The sequence below is a fragment of the Macaca fascicularis genome, chromosome 1 (genome assembly GCF_037993035.2).
Source record: "Macaca fascicularis isolate 582-1 chromosome 1, T2T-MFA8v1.1".
Classification (NCBI taxonomy): domain Eukaryota; kingdom Metazoa; phylum Chordata; class Mammalia; order Primates; family Cercopithecidae; genus Macaca; species Macaca fascicularis.
This window is the reverse complement of record NC_088375.1, coordinates 217,866,146-217,886,968: the sequence shown is the minus strand read 5'-3', so window position 1 is coordinate 217,886,968 and position 20,823 is coordinate 217,866,146. Positions and strand designations below refer to the sequence as shown.

General features: G+C 51.5%; 1 protein-coding gene across 2 annotated transcripts in view; it reads left to right on the top strand.

Moving 5' to 3' along the window:
* The first annotated feature begins 1,947 nt into the window (after nt 1-1,947).
* The window catches only part of PADI3 (peptidyl arginine deiminase 3), a 38,197-nt gene continuing 19,321 nt past the window's right edge, over nt 1,948-20,823 (top strand). The window contains exons 1-6 of one of the 2 annotated variants that reach the window (XM_005544639.3): nt 1,948-2,079; nt 12,388-12,568; nt 14,980-15,052; nt 18,479-18,540; nt 19,544-19,661; nt 20,659-20,784. In XM_005544639.3, the coding sequence (XP_005544696.1) occupies nt 1,988-2,079; nt 12,388-12,568; nt 14,980-15,052; nt 18,479-18,540; nt 19,544-19,661; nt 20,659-20,784 (652 nt within the window). In that variant the 5' untranslated portion in view covers nt 1,948-1,987. The remainder of the gene's footprint in view (nt 2,080-12,387; nt 12,569-14,979; nt 15,053-18,478; nt 18,541-19,543; nt 19,662-20,658; nt 20,785-20,823) is intronic. The other variant, XM_065529091.1, reaches the window with a different exon arrangement.

The window sequence follows — 20,823 nt, the reverse complement described above, 5'->3', positions numbered from 1 at the left end:
ATTTGCTGCTGCCTCAAATTATACTCTTTGATACTCACTTTATTTTAGCTTTTGTTGTGAACTAAGAGGGCAAAAAGTTGTTGCCTGTTAGTCATTGACACTTTAGTCTGAATTAACCACAAACCTGTTTCTAAAAGTTGGTATTAACAGGGGAGAAGTGAAGGCATGAGTCTCCTTCCAAAGGCACATACAGTTCTCTGAGAAGGAGGCAGGTGGTGGGCCAGCACTCCAGGGAAAGCCCCCACTTTCTGCATCTATTCCCCATCTGTGCTCACAAGCAGGCTAGGGAGACTAAGGCTTCCTCCTGAGCTCGAACTCTTACCCAGGGCTGACACAGCCATCAAGCCGTTCCACAGCAGAAAACAGTGAAGCTGTGTCTTGGCCCAGCAGCCCAGCAGTTCTCCTTGAAAAGAACATCCTTCCCAGAAACTGAGACATGGAAATGACAATCTTAGGGTCCTGCTGAGGTCCTTGAACTGGTGCAGATGTCCCAGCTGGAGGTGCTGGGGAGCGGGTCCTGGTCCCCATCCTGCCTCAGGCTGTCAGCACTGCCAGGGAAAAGGGAGGAAACTTCTATTCAGTACCTCCTGAGCCTCCCCCAGGCAGGGTGCGTCTTCACTATTATCTCCGCCAGCGCCAGTGATTAGCTGCATTTTCTACAGATGAGGAAACCGAGTCTCCAAGAGGGGGGGACACTGGCACCCAAGGCCCTATTGTGGGTACACAGTGGAGTCTGCATCTGAACCCAAGACTTCTCTCCCCAGAGCCCTTGCTCCTGCTCTTCCAGGAGCCCGAATGCCCCCTCTGACTTCAGTTTTCCCGCCCGACGACTGAGCCTTCCTACTCTGACATGCCGAGCTCCCCTGGCTGGAGAGAGTTCTCACCCTCATCATTTACCCCTTTCAGAGGTTTTTGAGATCTAATGACAACAACAGTAATACAATAACGCCAGGCTCCATTCCAGAGCTCTACTAACGCTGTCCATGAGGCCTCATAGCAACCATTTTTCAGATGAGAGAAGTGAGGCGCAAACTATTAAGAAACTTGCCCAGGGTCGCCCTTCCAGGAAGTGGCTGAGGCAGGGCTGAAACCCAGGCCTGGCTCTAAAATCCATGCCAAAAAAAAAAAAAAAAAAGCTGGTGTTTCTCAAAGGACACCAAAATGCATTGGGGAGCTTATTAAAAACTCCAGAGGGCCGGGCGCGGTGGCTCACACCTGTAATCCCAGCACTTTGGGAGGCTGAGGCAGGTGGACCACCTGAGGTCTGGAGTTCGAAACCAGCCTGACCAACATGGCAAAACCCCATCTCTACTAAAAATACAAAATTAGCCAGGAGTGGTGGCGCATGCCTATAATCCCAGCTACTCAAGAAGCTGAGGCAGGAGAATCACTTGAAGCCAGGAGGGGAAGGTTGCGGTGAGCCAAGATCGCACCGTTGCACTCCAGCCTGGGCAACAACAGTGAAACTCCGTCTCAAAACAAACAAACAAACAAACACATTCAGAGGTCAGGCTGCACCCCTAACCTGCTGGATCAGAGTGGACAACAGACCTGGGAATCCGCATTTTCACCAGCTCCCCAGCAGAGTAAGAAAGCTCCCCATTAAATTATATTGTCTCTGAAAATGCAGAAAATGGAGGTGAGGGGGAAAGAAACGTCCGAGACTGGTATCATATATCTCTGCACCCCTTCAACAGCACCTGCCCCTAACAGTTCCTGGTGCCTAGCCAGGTACCTGTGGGGACTTGCTTCCCAAGAAATTAACTTCCTGGGTGCTGGGGTCAGGACAACAGGTTCATTACAAATACTGGGTCCCTTCCAGCCTATCCTGAGCTCTCAGTTTTGGGAAGGGGCTGGGCTTTCATGACTGGAGCCAATGAATCGGCACCCTGGCTGGAGGGGTGGGGCCAGGGGCTTTTAAACCTCGTCCTAAGGGGCCTCAGGGGCAGTGTTGGGCTTGGCGGCCACAGCTAAGTCCAAGACCAGCATGTCGCTGCAGAGAATCGTGCGTGTGTCCCTGGAGCATCCCACCAGCGCGGTGTGTGTGGCTGGCGTGGAGACCGTCGTGGACATTTATGGGTAAGAGTCAGAGGTCTAGTGGTTTGCAGGCCCTTGGTGCTGATGCCCTTGAACCTTCCTCCCTTGGACCTTCCTCCCTGAGGCCGGGCAGGGCTTCTTCAGGGCCCACTCCCCAGCCTTGGCCTCGGAACAGCAGCCAATCAGGGAAGCCTGGGTCCTCCTCTTGGTCAGCTGAGTTTCCTGAAGACCTCAGCCAGGGAATTTGAAGTTTGGGAGGCTGAGCAGGGTAGAAGAGGCTTCAATGGCTGAGCTCCAGGCCAGGGGCTTGGAGGGGGCTGGTGCCACGAAGAGATGGCACTTTTCTGTGTCCAAGGGATCCTGCAGGTTAGGCTGAGGATCTGTCTGGGGCACGAAAGAATAGGAAGAGGCAGATATCCCCAGCCCCATCCTGAGCCCATGAGCCTAGAAACAGAGCGTGAATCATTTTTAAAAAATAGGTTAATACATAGCACTTACCATGTGCCAGGCACTGTTCTAAGAGCTTCACAAGCCTCTTGAGTTAACTTTCGAACTTTAATCTTGAATTTAACCCTTACAACAACCTGTGAACTAGGTTTATTATTAGCATCATCTCATCAGACAAATGAGAAAACCGAGGCAGAGAGGGCAAGCCATTTGCTCAAGTCACACAGTTACTAAGTGGCAAAGCCAGGGTTTAAACCCTCTTGTGGTCTTACTCAAGAGTCTTATGGTTTTAGCTGCTCTGATACTTGGAAAATAGAGATTTCCAACCTGATTTCCTCCAGACACTCAATGGCCATGCATTATGCCCCTACTGTGTGCCAGGTCATGTATTTAAGGCCCTTGGTAGAGGGAGGTAAGGCCCTGTCTTCTCTCTCTTAGGAAGAAGAGAGGGTTAAGGTAGGGTTTTAGGAGCTGGGCTCTGGGGACCACCAGGGAGCTGGCTTAGGCTTTTGGGGAGTCTCCGGTTACCTGGCTTTGAGGTAATCTGGATATTGGGAGAGGAGGGTGCAGAACTGTGGGACAGCTCCCGCCTCCCAAGTCTCCCAGCCCTCTCCTCGGGCCAGGTTTCTCAACCTCAGCACTACTGTCACGGTACCTCTTTGTCATGGGGGCCGCCCTGTGCACTGTAGGATGGAGAGCAGCATTCCGGGCCTCTCTTTGCTAGATACCAGCAGCACGCTCCCGAGTTGTGACAACCAAAAATGTCCCCAGACGTTGCCAAATGTCACCTGGGGTGGGGAGGAGAATAGCCCACCCATTGAGAACGAGTCTCTGAGACTAAGACTCGAAAAATCGGGGTGAACTTGGGAGCAGCGATGGGGTTGCTCCAGGGCATTGGATGAGAAGGGTGAGGAGCTGGTCATGGGAGGGAACCAAGTCTGGAGCAGAGCCAGTCCAGGACATAAATCCTGGTATTGGGTGGGTGGATGGGCAGTGAGGAGGAGGAAGGGGATTCAGTGGTTCTTGAAGGAAGGGGAAGCCACGGAGGCTGTGCCACAGGGGTAAGGAGGAGGGGTAAGGAAGGAGGGGTAGCTACCACTTGGCACCACTGTCTGCCTGCCATGGGGTGACTGGGCTGCGTGCCATGGGGTGACGCACCTACCCCTGCTACCTCGTGCCTGTTGGGCAGATGTGGCTCCGGTTTGACCTGCCCCAGGAAGCCTGAGGCTGGCTCCTCCCCAGCAGAGCTTCCTTAGAGGATAGAGGATGGATTGGGGCGATAGGAGACAAAGGCCATAGCTTCCTGGAGTCACCTGAGCCACACTGGAGGTTTACAGAGAAGGCCGAGGGTGGGACAGTCACAGGGTGGGGGATGGAAGCTCTGATACCTTCAAATGAGGGATTATTGGGCCCTGATGGCCGAACCCCCCAGGGGTGGGAGTGGAGAGCTCCTAGTTTGTTCATTCACACATTCTTCAAGTATTTCTTTTGAGTCTAGTGTGTGTACCAGTCAGAGCCTTGAAGGATGAGCACAGGCTCTGGGGACACACACAAGGGTGCAGAAGCAGCCCCCCCCGCTGAGAGGCCGGCAGAGGCTGGACAACCTTCTTACAGGAGCGCTGCAGAAAGGACTCGTTTTTGGGAAAGGGAGCAGGACTGAGTTAGCTCTGAGGTCCCTCCTGGCTTGGAGGTGCTGTGATGTAACATTCCTAGGTGCTCAGCCTGCGGGCCAACAAGAGAAAGGGCAGTAGGTGTGGTGGCTCCATCCTGGCTCTGCAACTTCCCAGCTCTCCGACTGTGGGAAACTCCTTTAACTTCTCTGAGTCTGTTTCCTCACCTGTCGCCTGGGGATGATAATAATACCAGCAATGACACTTAATGCCACTCCCCAGCAGTGCTGGTCCTAAGCACTTTCCATATGTTAACTAATTCTCACACAGTTCTAAAGTGGGTACTGTCATCATCGTCATCTTATAGATGAGAAAACAGAGGCACAGAGAGGTTAAACAACTTGCCCAAGGTCACACAGCCAGTGAGTGGCAGAGCCAGGATGTAACCCAGTTTGGCCTTACTTCAAAGGGCAGTTGGGGGATTGAATGAGATTGTGTGTGCAAAGCATGTAACTAATACTGATTTGTGGTGAACATTCAGTTATGTTAACTGTCATCATTATCATCATCATCGGTTTAAGGCTTTGTCCTGGGCCTGTGGACAGCCTCAAGCATCCCCAAACCTGCCATATGCAAGATGTCTGGGAAACAGCCTCTGGACCGTATTGGGAGAAGGAGTTGAAAAAAGATAAATTAGCCTAGCTGAGTCAGGGCAGGCTTCCTGGAGGAGGGGCACCAGTCAAAGCCTTGAAGGACGAGGACAAGCAAGTCTGTTGGGCCTCTCTATCTGTGGCAGTGGATTCAACTTTATCTTCTTGCCTTTCCATGAATTGAAGATGACCCAGGCATGATATGGGGGCTTTTCTTTCCTGAGCAGTGAGTCTTAGGATGGGGAAAGGGAAGGAAGGGTACCCTGGTGCACTGAGCCATGCACTGGGTGTCTGGTGGCTCATTAACTCCTCCCTGCAACTGGAGGCAGGGCTTAAACCCAGATCCCATCAAGTTCCATAGCCCAGTTGGTTTGCTCGGTTCCACACAGCTCTTTCTCAAGGCTCAAGCATCAGCGTAAACCTTAGCACAAAGCCTTGGTGCAGGAAGAAAGCTGCTTTCTTTTTTCTTTCCTTTTTTTTTTTTTTTTTTTCTGGAGACAGGGGCTCACTCTGTTGCCCAGGCTAGAACATAGTGGTGTAATCTCGGCTCACTGCAGCTGGACCTCCCCAGGCTCAAGCGATCCACCCGCCTCAGCCTCCTGAGTAGCTGGGACTACAAGCATGCACCACCGTCCCTGACTAATTTTTGTATTTTTTGTAGATATGGGGTTTTGCCATGTTGCCCAGGCTGGTCTTGAACTCCTGGGCTCAAGTGATCCGCCTGCCTGAGCCTCCCAAAGTGCTGGGATTACAGGTGAGAGCCACCATGTCTGGCCTGGTTTCATTCTTAATGGGCAAAATCAAAATCCCAGGATGACCTCTGGTGGAGAGGGCCATCCTCAGGGCCTCTGTCATTGGTCCAGTAGTAAGGACGGACTGGACCCACTCCCACGGCGCTTTCCCGTAACATGTGGAGATGCTTCCTGGAGTCTGTTGGGTTGTGGCTGTGCCTGTGGCTGAGGGGCCCGCGAAGCTGGTCACCTTTGGGATTCATCACAGGTGGCCTTGGAGAGCAGTCCCCAGGCTGGTTCAGTGAGACATCTCTGGGGTCTTACCCACCACTTCATTTTTCACTTGGGGAAACTGAGGCCCGGAGTGTGAAATGACTTGCTCAGGGTTACATAGCGAGTTAGGGACAGAGCTACAACTAGAAGCCAGATCTTCCAATCCAAACGAACGATCTCTGGCTATTGGTGAAGAGGAAACTGAGTCACAGAGGTGCTGAGACTCACCTGGATTGGAGGTCCTGGTGGGGCTTGTGGCACCTCTGTGCTGGCACACTTGGCTCTAAGGGCCCCAGAGCTCCAGGGATTCTCAGCTGCACAGCTGTGTAGGCCCCGCAGTCAGAAGGTCCTAGAAGGTCAGGTCCCATCTACATGGCTGCAGAGGGGCCCAGCACACATAGCAGTCTGGAGGGCAGCTGAGTCTGTTCTGATGGCAGCCCAGACACCTCTAAGAGGGGGCCACCTTGACCTGAGCAGGTGCACAGCTCCCGCCCCTGAGAATGACCTCAAGTAGCAGCACATGGAAAAGACAGAAGGCAGAGAGCCCACCACTAAGGTACCCCAGGCAGGTGTCTCCTAAGGGACCACACCTGGTGATGAGCCATCCAGTTCCTCTTTTCTCCAGCTCAGAGGTTCTCAATCACCTGGGGACCCATAAAAAAATGGATGCCCAGGCCCCACCTTTCGAAACCTGATTCAACTCATCTCTGAAGGGTCCCAGCACCCTAGGTTTTCCAGGATCCACTGGGGATGAATGTGCATCTGGGTCTGAGCACTGCTGCCCTTGTTGGGAGGACAAACAGCTCATGTCACCCTGTCTCTGCAGAGGCTGCCTAATGGAGCCAGGACCCTGAGTTCTGGTCCTAGTTCTGTCGCCACTCACTGTGTCATCTTGAGCAACTTTCCACTCAACCCTGGGCCTCATTTTCCCCATATGGACGCTGAAGGGGTTGGCATAGAACAGTGGGTTTCAAGTTCCACTCATGGAGGCCTCTGAATCCCCTCGCTGATTTGACAAAGCAGCTTCCATTCTGTCAACGTTGGATTTTGTTTGATGTGAGAGCTCTGACCTGCCTGTGCAGAGAGCTGGGACCTGGGGGGAGCTGGTGCATTTCTACCCTTTTAAATACGGGGGATTTGGAAAAAGGGTGTATGTGGCTGCCACTTTCCAGGGGTGGGGTGGGGCAGGGCCATCCAGGATTACGGTGGGACCGTGATTTCTTGAACCTGGTTTTGTTGATGAGGCCGGCAGGGTCGGCGGATCTGGGATCCTTGCTGACTGGGAAGGGGCAGCTGGAACTGCCACCCAGAAACCCAGCTGCCTGGGTCTTGGTCTCCTCTGCTCCCACAGTCCAGCTCGGTGGAGACCTTGTTGGTCATCTTGTTAGCCTTTCTGTGTCCAGCCATGGGGACCTTTCCCATCGGTTTCTCAGCTCCTGAAATGTCTGGTTTTGTTCTCCCAGAAGAGTCCAGGCCCTGAGTCCATGAAGGGAGAAGGTTTGGGTTTGCAGGGGAGTGGGGACAGAGCTGGCGGTCAGTTCTGGCTCTGTCCTTTACTAGCTGTGTGACTTTGGGCAAATCACCTGCCATCTCCAAGGCTCAGTATTCTCATCTGTAAAGTGGGGATAATAGCACACATGTCATACGGCTGTGGGGGATACCTTCATCACCAATGCCCCATCCTCCTCCTCACCATTGAAGGGGGTGATACACGAGGGGATGGGCTCACACTGAGTCAACTCTACACGCGCTGGAGAGACCAGGCTCCACCATTTCTAAGACAACCTACTCTAAGCCGTGATTCTCAGATGTCAGTGAACATCAGAATGGCTTAAAATGAGGTTCCAGGGCCCTGCCTGCAGCACTGTAAGAATCTACATTTTCAATAAGGTGGGTCTGAGGTTGGCTACTTTTAGGGAGACCAACTGCTCCTGTTTGTCTGGAACCTGGCAGGTTTTAGCACAGCAAATTCTGTATCCAGAGACAGTCTTAGTCCCAGCAAACCGATGCTGTCGGCCACCCTGCCACGTTTTACCCCCCACTCACCATCTTAGGCTGGCTGTGCCATGGGAGCAGTTGAGTTCTTGGGCTGGCTGGGAGGGTGTGGGGCTGGGAGAGCCCTGGACAGGCCTGTGTATGGAAGCCTCAGCAGGGGAGGGCCCAAGGCCCTGAGCCCAGGGCTAGACCAGAAGCACTGCCTAGAAAACCCAGAAGCCAGCATGTGGCGACTCAGCCATGCTGGCAGCTCAAGGTGGCCTGGAGAGGAAGGACTTTGTCCAGGTGAGGCTCCAGGTACTTCCCCTGTTCTCTAGGAAATGGGAAGCTAGATCCTCCTGTACCTGATGCAGGATCTCCTCCCAGCAGCTGCCCCTTTCATTTTCCTAGCACACAGTTTTCATAACAGGCATAAGCACTGGATTGGGAGTCAGCAGCCCTACCTTCTAGTCGCTTCTCTTTTGGGCCTCAGTTTCCCCAGCAGTGAAATGAGGGCATGACTTTTGCTTATCCTGAGTGCTTTACCCACACTGGTTCCTTTCATCTTCTCCTCATCCCCACCAGATAGATGTAGACGCTGCGGCTGAGGGAGGCAGTCACTCGCTCAAAGTCACACACCTAATGAGTGGTGGGACTGGGGTTTGAACCCAGTTGCCTGGCCCCGGGACCACGGGCTCAAGTACCTCAACACGGCTCCATCATGTTGCCCCTCCTGATCAAGAACCATCGCTGGCTCCCCATTACAGAGGGATAAAATGAAAACAAGCTCATTATAACCTGAGTCTAAACTAGACCTCTTAAGGCTCCATGGTGAAAACACATTCCCCTCACTTGTGTCTCCTCTTGGTGCCTTCCTTGGGGAACCTGCCCCAGCTGCCCAGCCCACTGTCTCATCCTGCCTCCAGACCCATTTCCTGCACCCTCATTTACTTTAATAACCCCTTCCCTGTCCTGGGCCAATGGTGTTCCAAGCCTTTCCCATCTATTATCACACTTGAGTTTCATGATTGCCCATGAGGTTGGCCAAGTGTCATTATCCCACTTTATAGGTGAGGTTAATGGGCCCAGAGAGACTAAGTGATTTAGTCAAGCTCAGCTGGCTGATGTGTGACCCAGCCTGGTCTAGAACCTAATTCTTGACTCTGGTCCCAGCATCACCCGAGCCCTCGACTTCTGCGGACCCTCCCTTCCCCAACCTCAGATGTAGCTTGTTCACCTTCTGTGTGAAGCCCTTGTTCAGACCGTGACCCTGGGGACTCTCCTGGACGGTAGGATCTTCATTAGGAATCCCCCAGCATCTCACACAGAGCCTGGCACATAGAGGGGCAAGGGCGCTGGGCTGAAATACCCTACACGCAGGGGCTGGAGCCTGGGGACTGAGTGGGATTTTCATACCAGAAGGACTATCAAGGGTGCTCAGCCCTCGCCCATGGACGCTCGGGGCCCAGGGAACAGCTTTGGGGTTGAGGGAGTTCCATAAAAAGTTTACAGGCTTCAGCCAGGCGTGGTGGCTCATGCCTGTAATCCCAGCTGGGAGGCTGAGGCAGGCGGATCACCTGAGGTCAGGAGTTCAAGACCAGTCTGGCCAATATGGTGAAACCCTATCTCTACTGAAAATACAAAAATTAGCCGGGCACGGAGGTGGGCTCTGTTGTTCCAGCTGCTTGGGAGCCTAAGGCATGAGAATTGCTTGAACCTCGGAGGTGGAGGTTGCAGTGAGCCGAGATTGCACCACTGCACTCCAGCCTGGCCACTGCACTCTAGCCTGGGCGACAGAGCGAGACTCTGTCTCAAAAAAAAAAAAAGGCTTACTTGGGTGGTGGAAGTCACGTGCCTCAGGAGTGGGGCTGAGGGTGTTCCCGAGGGTATGAGAGGCTGCTCTTCCTACCCAGGTTTGTCTTCCTGTGTCTGTCTTTCTGACTCCCTGTCTCTGACTCGCCACCTCGCTGTGTCTCTCCACGTCTCTCTGTCCCTATCTCTCTGTCTCTGTGTCTTCATGCCTCTCTACCTGGGTCTGCCACTTCCCCTATGGGGCGCTGCCCGGGGCAGAACAGGCCAGAGGGCTCCACTAGCCCTGGAAATGATAGCCTTTGGGAGTAGGGTTGCCAGATAAAATAAAAGATGCCTAGTTAAAATTGAATTTCAGATAAATAATTAGTAATTTTTTAGTATAAGTATATCCCAAATATTTCATGGGAGTTCCAAACAATGATTGACTGTTTATTCGAAATCCAAGTCCAGCTGAGCATTCTGTATTTTTATTTGTAAGTCTGGCAGCCCTGCCTAGGAGGAGACACAGGTGTGTCTGTCCCTCCCACCTGGTGAGGACACCTGACAGGGGCCCGGACCCCAGAGTGGGACCCGCCTGATGGAGAGAAGCCTGGGCTTGGTTTATTTCCCTTTTTATAAAAGAGCTGCTTTGAGATGTATCAGAATCATGTTGGTGGAAGAGTGAAGAGGGTGTTTTGGGGAGGTCTGCCTTACTCCGAGGGAAAATGGGAAAGTGGGGGAGTGGCCAGCTGTGAAAACTCGGGGAGTCCTGTACATATCCCGAGCCTCGTTTCCACATGTGTAAACGGGAGTAATTATCTCATCCTGGGACTGCAGTGAGGATCAGATGAGCTAATGTACAGAAAGGGTTGGCAGGCCTGCTGTGGTAAGGGCGCAGAGGCTGGGGGCTTTTTGTCTAACGGTATTGTTGTTATTACTACTCCTGGGGAGGTGGTGGGCAAGACTGTGGACTGAGGAGGCACATGGCTGGGTTTGGATCCCAGCCCCACCACAGACCTTGGGCAAGTTACTTAACCTCGGCTTTCCCATCTGTATAATGGGAGACAGTAATAGATGGTGCCTCCCTTCTAGGGTTATTGAGAGGATTGCATGATGGGCTGGCACAGAGCATGAGCTCAACAAGTGTCAGTCACTGTTATCCCCCAGGGGGGTGCGTGCCGCTTCCTCCAGGAAGCCCTCCAACTCACAGTGGCCTCTTCCTACATGGGTTCCCACTAAGCTGTAATTCTGTGGCCCTGAGCCCCATCTGGCTCCCCTGGACAATGTTGGTCCTCAGCTCCCCAGCGGGATCAACAGCTCTGGGGCAGTGGGGAGAGCAGTGGGTGGATCGGCCCAGCCAGGTAGTATCTGAGTGCACAGTGGGCACCCCACAGTCAAAGGATGCACAGGCTGGTTCCCAGCGAAGAACCCCAGACTAGCAGGAACGAGGGAAATGCAATCTCAGGGTCAGGTAACATCACAGATATTTTAAACCTGCAATTAGTGCCTCGTTGTCTGACCAAATCCGGCCAAGTTTCCCAGGTGACACTGCGGAGCTGTGGAACAGCAGGGGCTTGGAGTCAGACCTGGTGCACACCTGGCTCTGCCGTTTGATGCAACCATAGGCTTGTCACTAGGCCTCCTTGAGCCTCAGTTGCTAATATGTTAAATGGGGATGATGTTGCTCACCTTACAGCTTGAAGAGGGAGCTGTGTGTACCAGGTGCCTGCCATGCAGCAGGCACTCAACCAGATTGAATTCCCTTCCCAGGGAAGAATCCAAGGATATCTTGCCACCCACTAAGGAGACATGTGATGGGATCTGGGGTGAGAATTGCTCTTTTTAAAGCTCTCAGAACTGTAAGGGGCTCCACCCACCACTGGCTGGTGTTCACTGAGCTCTTCGTGCCCAGCCCTGCCCTGGGGATTTATCCAGCACACGGCTGGGTTCTGACTTCTGAGGAGCTCGCCATTCTGGTGGGTGGTAAAGAAACTCACAAGGGAAATGTTAATGACATTAACACAGGGGCTTAGAATGTCAGACTGTGTGTATGTTTTTTGTTTTGTTTTGAAACCGAGTCTTGCTCTGTTGCCCAGGCTGGAGTGCAGTGGTGCAATCTTGGCTCACTGCAACCTCTGCTTCCTGGATTCAAGCGATTCTCCTACCTCAGCCTCCCCAGTAGCTGGGATTACAGGCGCATGCCACTACGCCCGGATAATTTTTTGTACTTTTTTTTTTTTTTTTTTTTTTTTGAGACGGAGTCTCGCTCTGTCGCCCAGCCCAGGCTGGAGTGCAGTGGCGCGATCTCGGCTCACTGCAAGCTCCGCCTCCCGGGTTCACGCCATTCTCCTGCCTCAGCCTCCCGAGTAGCTGGGACTACAGGCGCCCACAACCGCGCCCGGCTAATTTTTTGTATTTTTAGTAGAGACGGGGTTTCACCGTGGTCTCGATCTCCTGACCTTGTGATCTGCCCGCCTCGGCCTCCCAAAGTGCTGGGATTACAGGCGTGAGCCACCGCGCCCGGCCAATTTTTTGTACTTTTAGTAGAGACGGGGTTTCACCATGTTGGCCAGGCTGGTCTCGACCTCAAGTGATCTGCCTGCCTTGGCTTCCCAAAGTGCCTGACCTCAAGTGATCTATCTGCCTCAGCTTCCCAAAGTGCTAGGATTAAAAGAGTGAGTCACCACACCTGGCTGACTGTGTATATGTTTGTGTGGGGTCCAGGCTTGACTCCTGGGAACTTGCTGTGAGGATCTGAGGGGCCTGCGTGGCCAAGGAAGGCTTCCTAGAGGAAGCAGGGCTTGAGCCAAAGCTCAAACATCTGAGCAAAACACACCTCCTTCAGCACCGCCCATGGCTGTCTGTCCTGCCCAGGTCAGTGCCTGAGGGCACAGAGATGTTCGAGGTCTATGGGACGCCTGGAGTGGACATCTACGTCTCTCCCAACATGGAGAGGGGCCGGGAGCGTGCAGACACCAGACGGTGGCGCTTTGACGCGACTTTGGAGATCATCGTGGTCATGAACTCCCCCAGCAATGACCTCAACGACAGCCATGTGAGCTGGTCCCTGGTGGGGTGGGGAGAGGTTGCGGGGGAGGCAGCTGTCTAGCTCTAGGAGGGCCCAACATTCTCTTTCTCTAGAGCGCAGGGCAGCACAGTGGGTAAGTGCCTGGCCTGGGAGCCATGCTGCTGGTTTTGAATCCCAGCTCTTCAAGTTACAGACACATACCTTGTGTCCTTGGAAAGCCGTATCACCCCTCGGGGCCTCTGTCTGCCATCTGTAAAATGGAATAATCAGAACCCCCGCGTCCTATCATTGCTGCGGAGTGCCACAGGAGCCAGTGTTGCTCCTTCTCTTGCTTCCCAAGACCCCCTGGAGAAGGAGTTGTCCCAGTTCTGCTGAGTTGGGTCTCAGTTTCCCCATATATAGGCTGAGGGTTGATCAGGGGATCTCTGCCACTTTGAATGAAAGAGAGAAAGCAGGGACAGGGGAGGGACACCGGTGCCTGGGGAGACCCCCTTCCTAGGTGACAGTTTCCCCAAGGTGCTTTGCTATCCCTAATCCACTCTCTTCCTGACCATATTTGCAGGGTAGGAGACGTTTAGCACATGGGAGAAATGGGTGGCCATTAAGCTTGGCACAGGTGATGTTCACTTCAAGGGCTGATGGGGACCAGGACTTGGAGGGTGGGAGTAGTGGGATCCACTCCATGTCAGAAGCGATGTTTCAGAAACTGGCCCTTTAAGGAGCACTGACCACGTGCCAGGCACTGGGCAGCCATGACCTCATCTGGCCCTCACAGCAGCCCAGAGAGGCAGGGGACTGATGCCCATTTCACAGATGGGACAACTGACAACTGAGGTTCAGAGTAACTGTCCCTGGACCACATACTAATGGTCAGGAGAGCTAGAATTCAGTGCAGACCTGCCTGACCCCTGGGGAGCGCCTCCCTCCATCACCCCCACCTCTGTTCCCAGCCATGCATCTGAATTGAGCCTCTCCACTGAGCTCCGTGAGGCACATGGTGCAGGACCCAGTGAACCCATTTAACAGGCAAGAAAAGTAAGACGGAGAAGGGGCGTGGCCTTCCTGAAGTCACATGATCTAGCGAGTGGCAGAGTTGGTGAGAGTCAGGACAGAGTCCCAGGGGCAGTGCAAGAGGACTGGCCAGCCTGTGAGGGGCCTCACCTTGGTGCCGGTTGAACTGGGGATGGTGTGGGTACTCCCCGCCTTGAATTCCTTGGCCATGATGGCTGGTGGGATGGAGGAAGTTCAGAGTCTCTCCCACTCTTTCCCCTGCCCGCCATATGCCCCTGCTCCCAATCTGGCCTTTGGCCAGGATCCTAGTAACTGGATGTTTGAGGCAAGCATCACTGCTGGTGATTGACACGTGGGGGTCAGTAATTGCAGGATTTAGGGGCTCCCAGGACAAAGGAGGTGAGTGGCCCCTGCAAGATCTTCCCCTCTGGCTGAAATTCAAACATCAGAAGCAGAGAGTTGAGAGACCCACATCAGGAGGGAGCACCCCAACAGGAGGGTCTTGCTTTAAAGGGAACTTGGATGCCTTGGATTCGTCTGCCTCCAAACAAATATCATCCTCGCCATCTTCATCCTCACCCTGTAACAGTTCTTGGGTGCTCACTGTGGGCCGGGCACCGAGCTGCACATGCCCCATGCATGACTCCTTTCATCTTCACAGCCTCTAATTAGTCCTAAGGGGTAGGAACTATTATTATCCCCACTTTACAGTTGAGGAAATTGAGGCCCAGAGAAGATCAGTAACTTTTCCTGGGATATTCAAAAGTGGAGGATCCAGAATCTGAGTCCAGGCCATCTGACCCCAGAGCCCTGCATTTAACCACCCCCCACCCCACCAGATGCCATCTGCCCACTGATAACAGTAGCTGGTATTTCTCGGGCACTTCCTATGGACTCAGTCTTTTACATTTATCATTTCCAAGCTGCACTGCAAGCCTCTGAGGTAGAGACCTATAGAGGTAGAGACCTTTTCCCATTTTGCAGATGAGAAAACTGAGGTGGCTCAGAGAGGTGAGAGGCCTTGGCCAAGGTCATAGAGTACCCAGAGGTTCCAGGCTCAAGCCCAGGCCTGAGTCCCACAGACAAGAATGTTGGCTTGGAGAGTGTCCCTAAACCCTGCCTAGTCCAAACCCTTTATTTTACAAATGGCAAAACTGAGACCCAAAGGGGAGTAAGAGCTTGTCAAAAATCACGGAGTAGGTTATTGGAGGGACTGGGACCCAAGTCTCTAGAGAAGCTCTTACAAATAGCTCCCGTTTTACAGATGTGCCAACCAAGACACAGAAAAATAAATGGCACAGAGGAGGTTAAAGAAAGAGCAAGGTTCCTGGAGCCCCTTCCCCTCCTTACCAGATCCCCGAGAACTATCTTTTGGGGTGGGAGCTCTTGGCTTCTGCTGGTATCACTCTGTGCCCAACTCTCCACAGGTTCAGATTTCCTACCACTCCAGCCACAAGCCTCTGCCCCTGGCCTATGCGGTGCTCTACCTCACCTGTGTTGGTAAGTTGGGGGCCATGTGGATGGTGTGGCCAAGGGCACATTTTAAAAATTCAAACAGTACAAAAGAGTATACATTGAAAATTAAACCTCCTTCCCTCCAACTCAAGACTTCTAGTTCCCCAAACCCAGCATTTTCCTGGAGATATGCTGAGCTTATATATGAAGGCACATACATACCTGTATATCCCTACTATTTTGTAAGCAAATTGAAGCATACTATAGACATGAAACTGGACCTTGCTTTTGCCAGCTTAAAGTTTTTCTGCTAAGCCTCCACAAATGGATATATAAACTCCATGCAAGATGACTCAGATGTTGGCGCTATCAGACAGGGCATGCAAAGTAATTGTGATTAATATGTTAAGAGTTCTAGTAGAAAAGGTGGACAACGTGCATGAACAGATGGGGAATTTCAACAGAGAAGAAAATTGTTAAGAAAGAGTCAAATGGAAATGCTAGAAATAAAAACCATAATAATGGAGATTTAAAAAATGCTTTTGAAGGTTTCACCAGTAGACCTGACACGGCTTAGGAAAGAATCGGTGAACTTGAAGATAAGTGAATAAAAGTTACCCAAACTGAAACCCAAAGAGAAAAAAGAATAAAACAAACAAATGAAAAAACATAAGAAATCTAAGAGCTCTGTGACAGTATCAGACAGTCTAAATTCAATGCAATTCCCATAGAAATTCCAACATGGCTTTTTTTTTTAATGGAGTTTCACTCTTGTTGCCCAGGCTGGAGTGCAGTGGCACAATATCAGCTCACTGCAACCTCCGCCTCCCAGGTTCAAATGATTCTCCTACCTCAGCCTCCTGAGTAGCTGCGATTACAGGCGCATGCCTTCACGCCCAGCTACTTTTGTATTTTTAGTAGAGACAGGGTTTCGCTGTGTTGGCCAGGCTGGTCTTGAACTCCTGACCTCAGGTGATCTGCCTGCCTCGGCCTCCCAAAGTGCTGGGATTACAGGTGTGAGCTACTGTGCCCAGCCCCAACATGGCTTTTTACTATACAGAGTAAAAAGATCCTACAGAGCTGATCCTAAAACTTGTATGGAAGAGCAAAGGTCAAGAATAGCTAAGATGATTTTGATGAAGAACAAGGTGGAGGGATTCACAATTCCAAATATCAAGACTTTTTTTTCAAGCTATAGTACTTGAGGCATTGTGAAATTGGTATAGAGCAATGGAGCAAATAAGAGAACCCAGAGACAGACCCATGCTTGTGTGGCAATAAATGAACTTGGAGCCCTACCTCACACCATACTCAAAAATAAATTTCAAGTCAGTTAAAAATCTTAAGGTGAAAATCAAAATTATAAAGCTTTTAGAAAAGAATATCTTTGTACCCTCAAGATAGTAAAGATTTTCTTTAACAAGGCAAAATGAAAGTGCAAAGATCGTAAGGGGAAAGATTGCTAAATTAGACTGTATTGAAATTAAAAATTTATGTGCAACAGACGACAAGTAAAAAGCCAAACTATGAACTAGGAGAAGAAATCTGCAATGCATACGGCTGACTTGGTGCATATAGCATATGAAGAACTCCAATCAATAAGAAAAGGACAAAAATAATAGAAATGGGCAAAAACATGAATAAGCAATTCACAGAAGAGAAAGCCCCAGTGATCAAAACCCAAATTAAAAGATGCCTAACTGAGCATTGCCAAGGTGGTGAAGCTGGGAAACTCCTTACAAAGGAGTGGGTGGGAGTTTGCTTTGGCTCACACACTTGCGAAGCAATAAGCAAAGAAGTTGAAAATGCTTTATCTGTAGGAGGCATTTTTTAGAAGCAGAACTTCTAGGTTATAGAGAATCTATATTTTTTAACTTGATAGATATTGCCAAATTGCTCTCCAAAAACATTGTATCAGTATACATGTCTGCCAACTGCATATATGCTTTGCCAACATTGCATTATCAACTTTTTCCCTTTTTGCCAATCAGTTGGCATCTCACTGTTGTTTTACTTTGCCTTTCTTTAGTTAGGAGTGAGGTTAGGCATTCCCCATCTGCAGCCCAAATGCATACACACATGATCATTGGAAAACAACATAGACAGAAAAGTACATAAAGCTTTATTTTACATACATATGTGTATAAAACATATGAACACACACACACACATGCACACGAATAATTGCAAAGCAAACTGAAGAATAGCCCAGGAAATAAACCCAAGAGTAGCCCAAGAAATAAAACACTACCAGCACCCCAAAGTCCCCCTCAATGTCCCTCTCTGATCATAACTCCCTCCTTCCCCTACAGGTAACCACTATCTTGTGATAAGTATTTTCTTGCTTTTCCTTATGGTTTTATCTCCTGAATATGCATACCCAAATAACATGGTCTCATTTTACCATCTGATTTTCTATGGATGCAGTCATATCATGTATATTCTTTTTGCCCCATGTTATGTTTGTGAGATTTATCCACTTGTTGCATGGTGGTTGAGTATCTTTTCACAAGTTTAAAAATAATTTCAGGCCACACGTGGTGGCTCATACTTGTAATCCCAGCACTTTGGGAGGCTGGGGTGGGTGGATCACTCGAGCCCAGGAGTTCAAGACCAGCCTAGACAACATGGTGAAATCCTGTCTGTATGAAAGATACAAAAATTAGTTGGGCATGGTGGCATGCACCAGTAGTTCCAGCACTCAGGAGGCTGAAGTGGGAGGATCACTTGAGCCCAGGAGGCAGAGGTTGCAGTGAGCCATGATCATGCTACTGCACTCCAGCCTGGGCAACAGAGACCCTGTCTTGTCTCGGGGAAAAAAAAAAAAAAAATCCTATCCAATTTATTCTTTTTTCTCTCCCTCCGTGCTCCTCACTGCTGCTTCTTTAAGAACTAAGAATACTACTTTTTTTTTTTTTTTCAGAGCAGGAAGATTGATCTGACCTCTTGAATGCTCCATTTGCATTGTGAAATCTCCCCCAGTGTCTAGGGATAAATGTTAAGAAGGTGGGATGGGGGTGGGATTTGGGGACTGTGAGTGGCTCAGAGAGGACACACAGTCAGTAGGTGGCAGAACCTGGGTTCGTGTTCACATCTGTTTGACACCGAAGTCCAGGTTTGCTACCCCATTCCAAGGAGATGAGGCGGCTTTATATAGACAAGAATGTTCCTGGAGACCTGGGCTCAGTTCAGGCCGTGCCTGGGACTGCGAGGGCTGCAAGGATGCAGATAGGAAGTGGTCAGGGAAGGTTTCCTAGAGGTGGCAGCATTTGTCCTGGGCCTTTGCTGTGACCCTGCTTCTTGCCTCAGGCCTCTTTCCCCAGCCCAGAGGGTGCAGATGCCCTCACCTCTTGGATGGTGTCTCCTTGGAAATGACTTGCCTTTGAACAGCCCCAGACAAGCCCTGAGATCAAGGCCTGCCCTGGGCTCCTGGGAACCTTGTAGTGACTTACCCTCCGCCTCCTCTTACAGACATCTCTCTGGATTGCGACCTGAACTGTGAAGGAAGGCAGGACAGGACCTTTGTAGACAAGGTAAGCATCTCTGCCTGGGCCCAGGAAGCAGGAGTACAGTTGGAGCTTGCTCTAGGTTGGGTTAAGAAGGGCGAGGCCATTACAGATATCCCCCTGCCTCCCAGCTGATACTGAGGCCAAGGGAGCCAAAAACAGAAACCAGGCATGGCTGGCTGGGGATCTTCTTTCACCAGGAGAAAAATCATCACCAGGAATTATCAGGCATGGAAGTACCCAGCCCTGAGCTAGGCCTTGGTTTGTGGGATCAAGACCTTCTGGACTCATAATCTAGGTCAGGAGTGGGCAAACTTTTTCCATGAAAAGTCACATAGGAAGTATTTTAGGCTTTGTGGGCCATATGGTCTCATTTCTGCCATGATAGTGCGAAAGCAGCCACAGTTAATACACAAACAGATGGATGTTACTGTGTGCCAATAAAACTTTATTTATACAAACAGGCAGCGGGCCTGATTTGGCTCACAGTTCATAATGTGCTGATCCTGACCTAGGTGAGAAGAGAAACCAAATATGAAACTGTTGAAGAACTTGGGACTGAATTGTGTTGGGACTTGGTGCCCTGGGAGTTAAAGGAGAAAGTCGAGGTGGGCTGGGCAGGAGAGGAAGGCTTCCTGGAGGGACGTGCCCTTGAACTGGGCTCTGAAGGGATGCAGGAGGGATGGCATTCCAGGTGCAGGGAATGGCAGAAGCAAAACTAAGGAGGGTTTAATGGAGGAATGAGCACAGAGTAAGGCATGTGGTCCTATAATCGGGAGGTTGCCTATTGAGAAAGAGGATGTTGGCTGAAGGCCCATCACAGCCAGCCATGAAAGACAGCTCTGCGCTTTGGACTGGATGGTGTGGGCAATAGAGAGCCATTGCCATTGCCATGTCTTGAGAAGGTGTTTCGAGAACGTGGACCTAACCTCACAGGGTGGGGTGGTTACAGGCCAGGCTGGGGTTCCTGGGCAGGGAGGCACAGGTCTCATCTGAGCCCTCACCACTGGCTATGTTTTGCCATTGGCAGCGGCAGTGGGTCTGGGGGCCCAGGGGGTATGGTGGCATCTTGCTGGTGAACTGTGACCGTGATGATCCAAGCTGTGGTGTCCAGGACAACTGCGACGAGCACGTGCGCTGCCTGCAAGGTGAGGCCAGGGCAGCCTGAGTCCCCAGGTGTCCAGGGTCACTGCTCAGTTACCCCTTGGGAGTTCCAACCGACCCACGGGACTCTGAGGCCAGAGTCCAGGGGAGAGCGCCAGCCTCCAGATACTCCTCAATGCTCCTCAAAACCCATCTCAGGCTGGCAGCTGCCCCTCCCTAGTGTCTCTAGTGCCAGCAGGCACTCACATGCCAGGGCAGAAGCTCTGGAAATGAGCCACTTAGCCATTCTCTTCCTCCAGGGGAGCAGAGGATGCTAGCATTGTTTGAGCATCTACTGTGTGCCAGGCCCTTTCCCCAAATTCTCGTTGAATCATCCAAGTGGGACGGTATCATCACTCCACTTTAGAGATGAGGATGCTGAGACTCAGAAGCAAGGAGACTCCCTGAAGACGGTGTCTGATCCAGGGCCTCCCCTCTCAAACCCAAATCTGGGCCTCCTCCTTCTGCACCTCTGGCCTGCATTTCTGTGACACCCCACCTCTTGCTAAGCCCATCTGTCCTGAATTCCAGCCCCATGGAGAATGAGCTGCAATATTCCAGGGTGTGCTAGGCGCTGTCCATGGAAGAAGCCCATGGCTGCCTTCTGAAGTGGGGACCATTGGAGATGGGGATGCTCGGGCTCCGGAAGGGAGGGGCTTGTACCGTGTCACAGGGAGGGATGCTGGGACGGACACCAGAACCCACACCTGCAAAATGCCCCATGGTCTTACCCTCCTCGCTTCTCTGGAGCACCTGTTGTGTGTCAGACACCGGCTGGCTATGCCACACTTCATGTTTCTCTGGGCAATTGAGGAAACATGAGTCCAGGAGAGCATAGATGTCCTCGTGGTTTGTTCTTGATAGCTTCCAGGGTTTTCACAAAGCTGGGGCTGGGAGACCCAGGTCTTGATACCCACTGACCAGGGGAGGGAGCGAGGCAGCAGAGGAAGGGGCCAGGGCCAGGACTCCCCTGAGTCACTACCACTCTGTCTGGCTTCACAGACCTGGAAGATATGTCTGTCATGGTCCTGCGGACGCAGGGCCCTGCAGCCCTCTTTGACGACCACAAACTTGTCCTCCACACCTCCAGCTATGATGCCGAACGGGCACAGGTCTTCCATGTCTGCGGTGAGTTTGTGCCACTCCCCCTTGCCGTCTGTGCCCTGT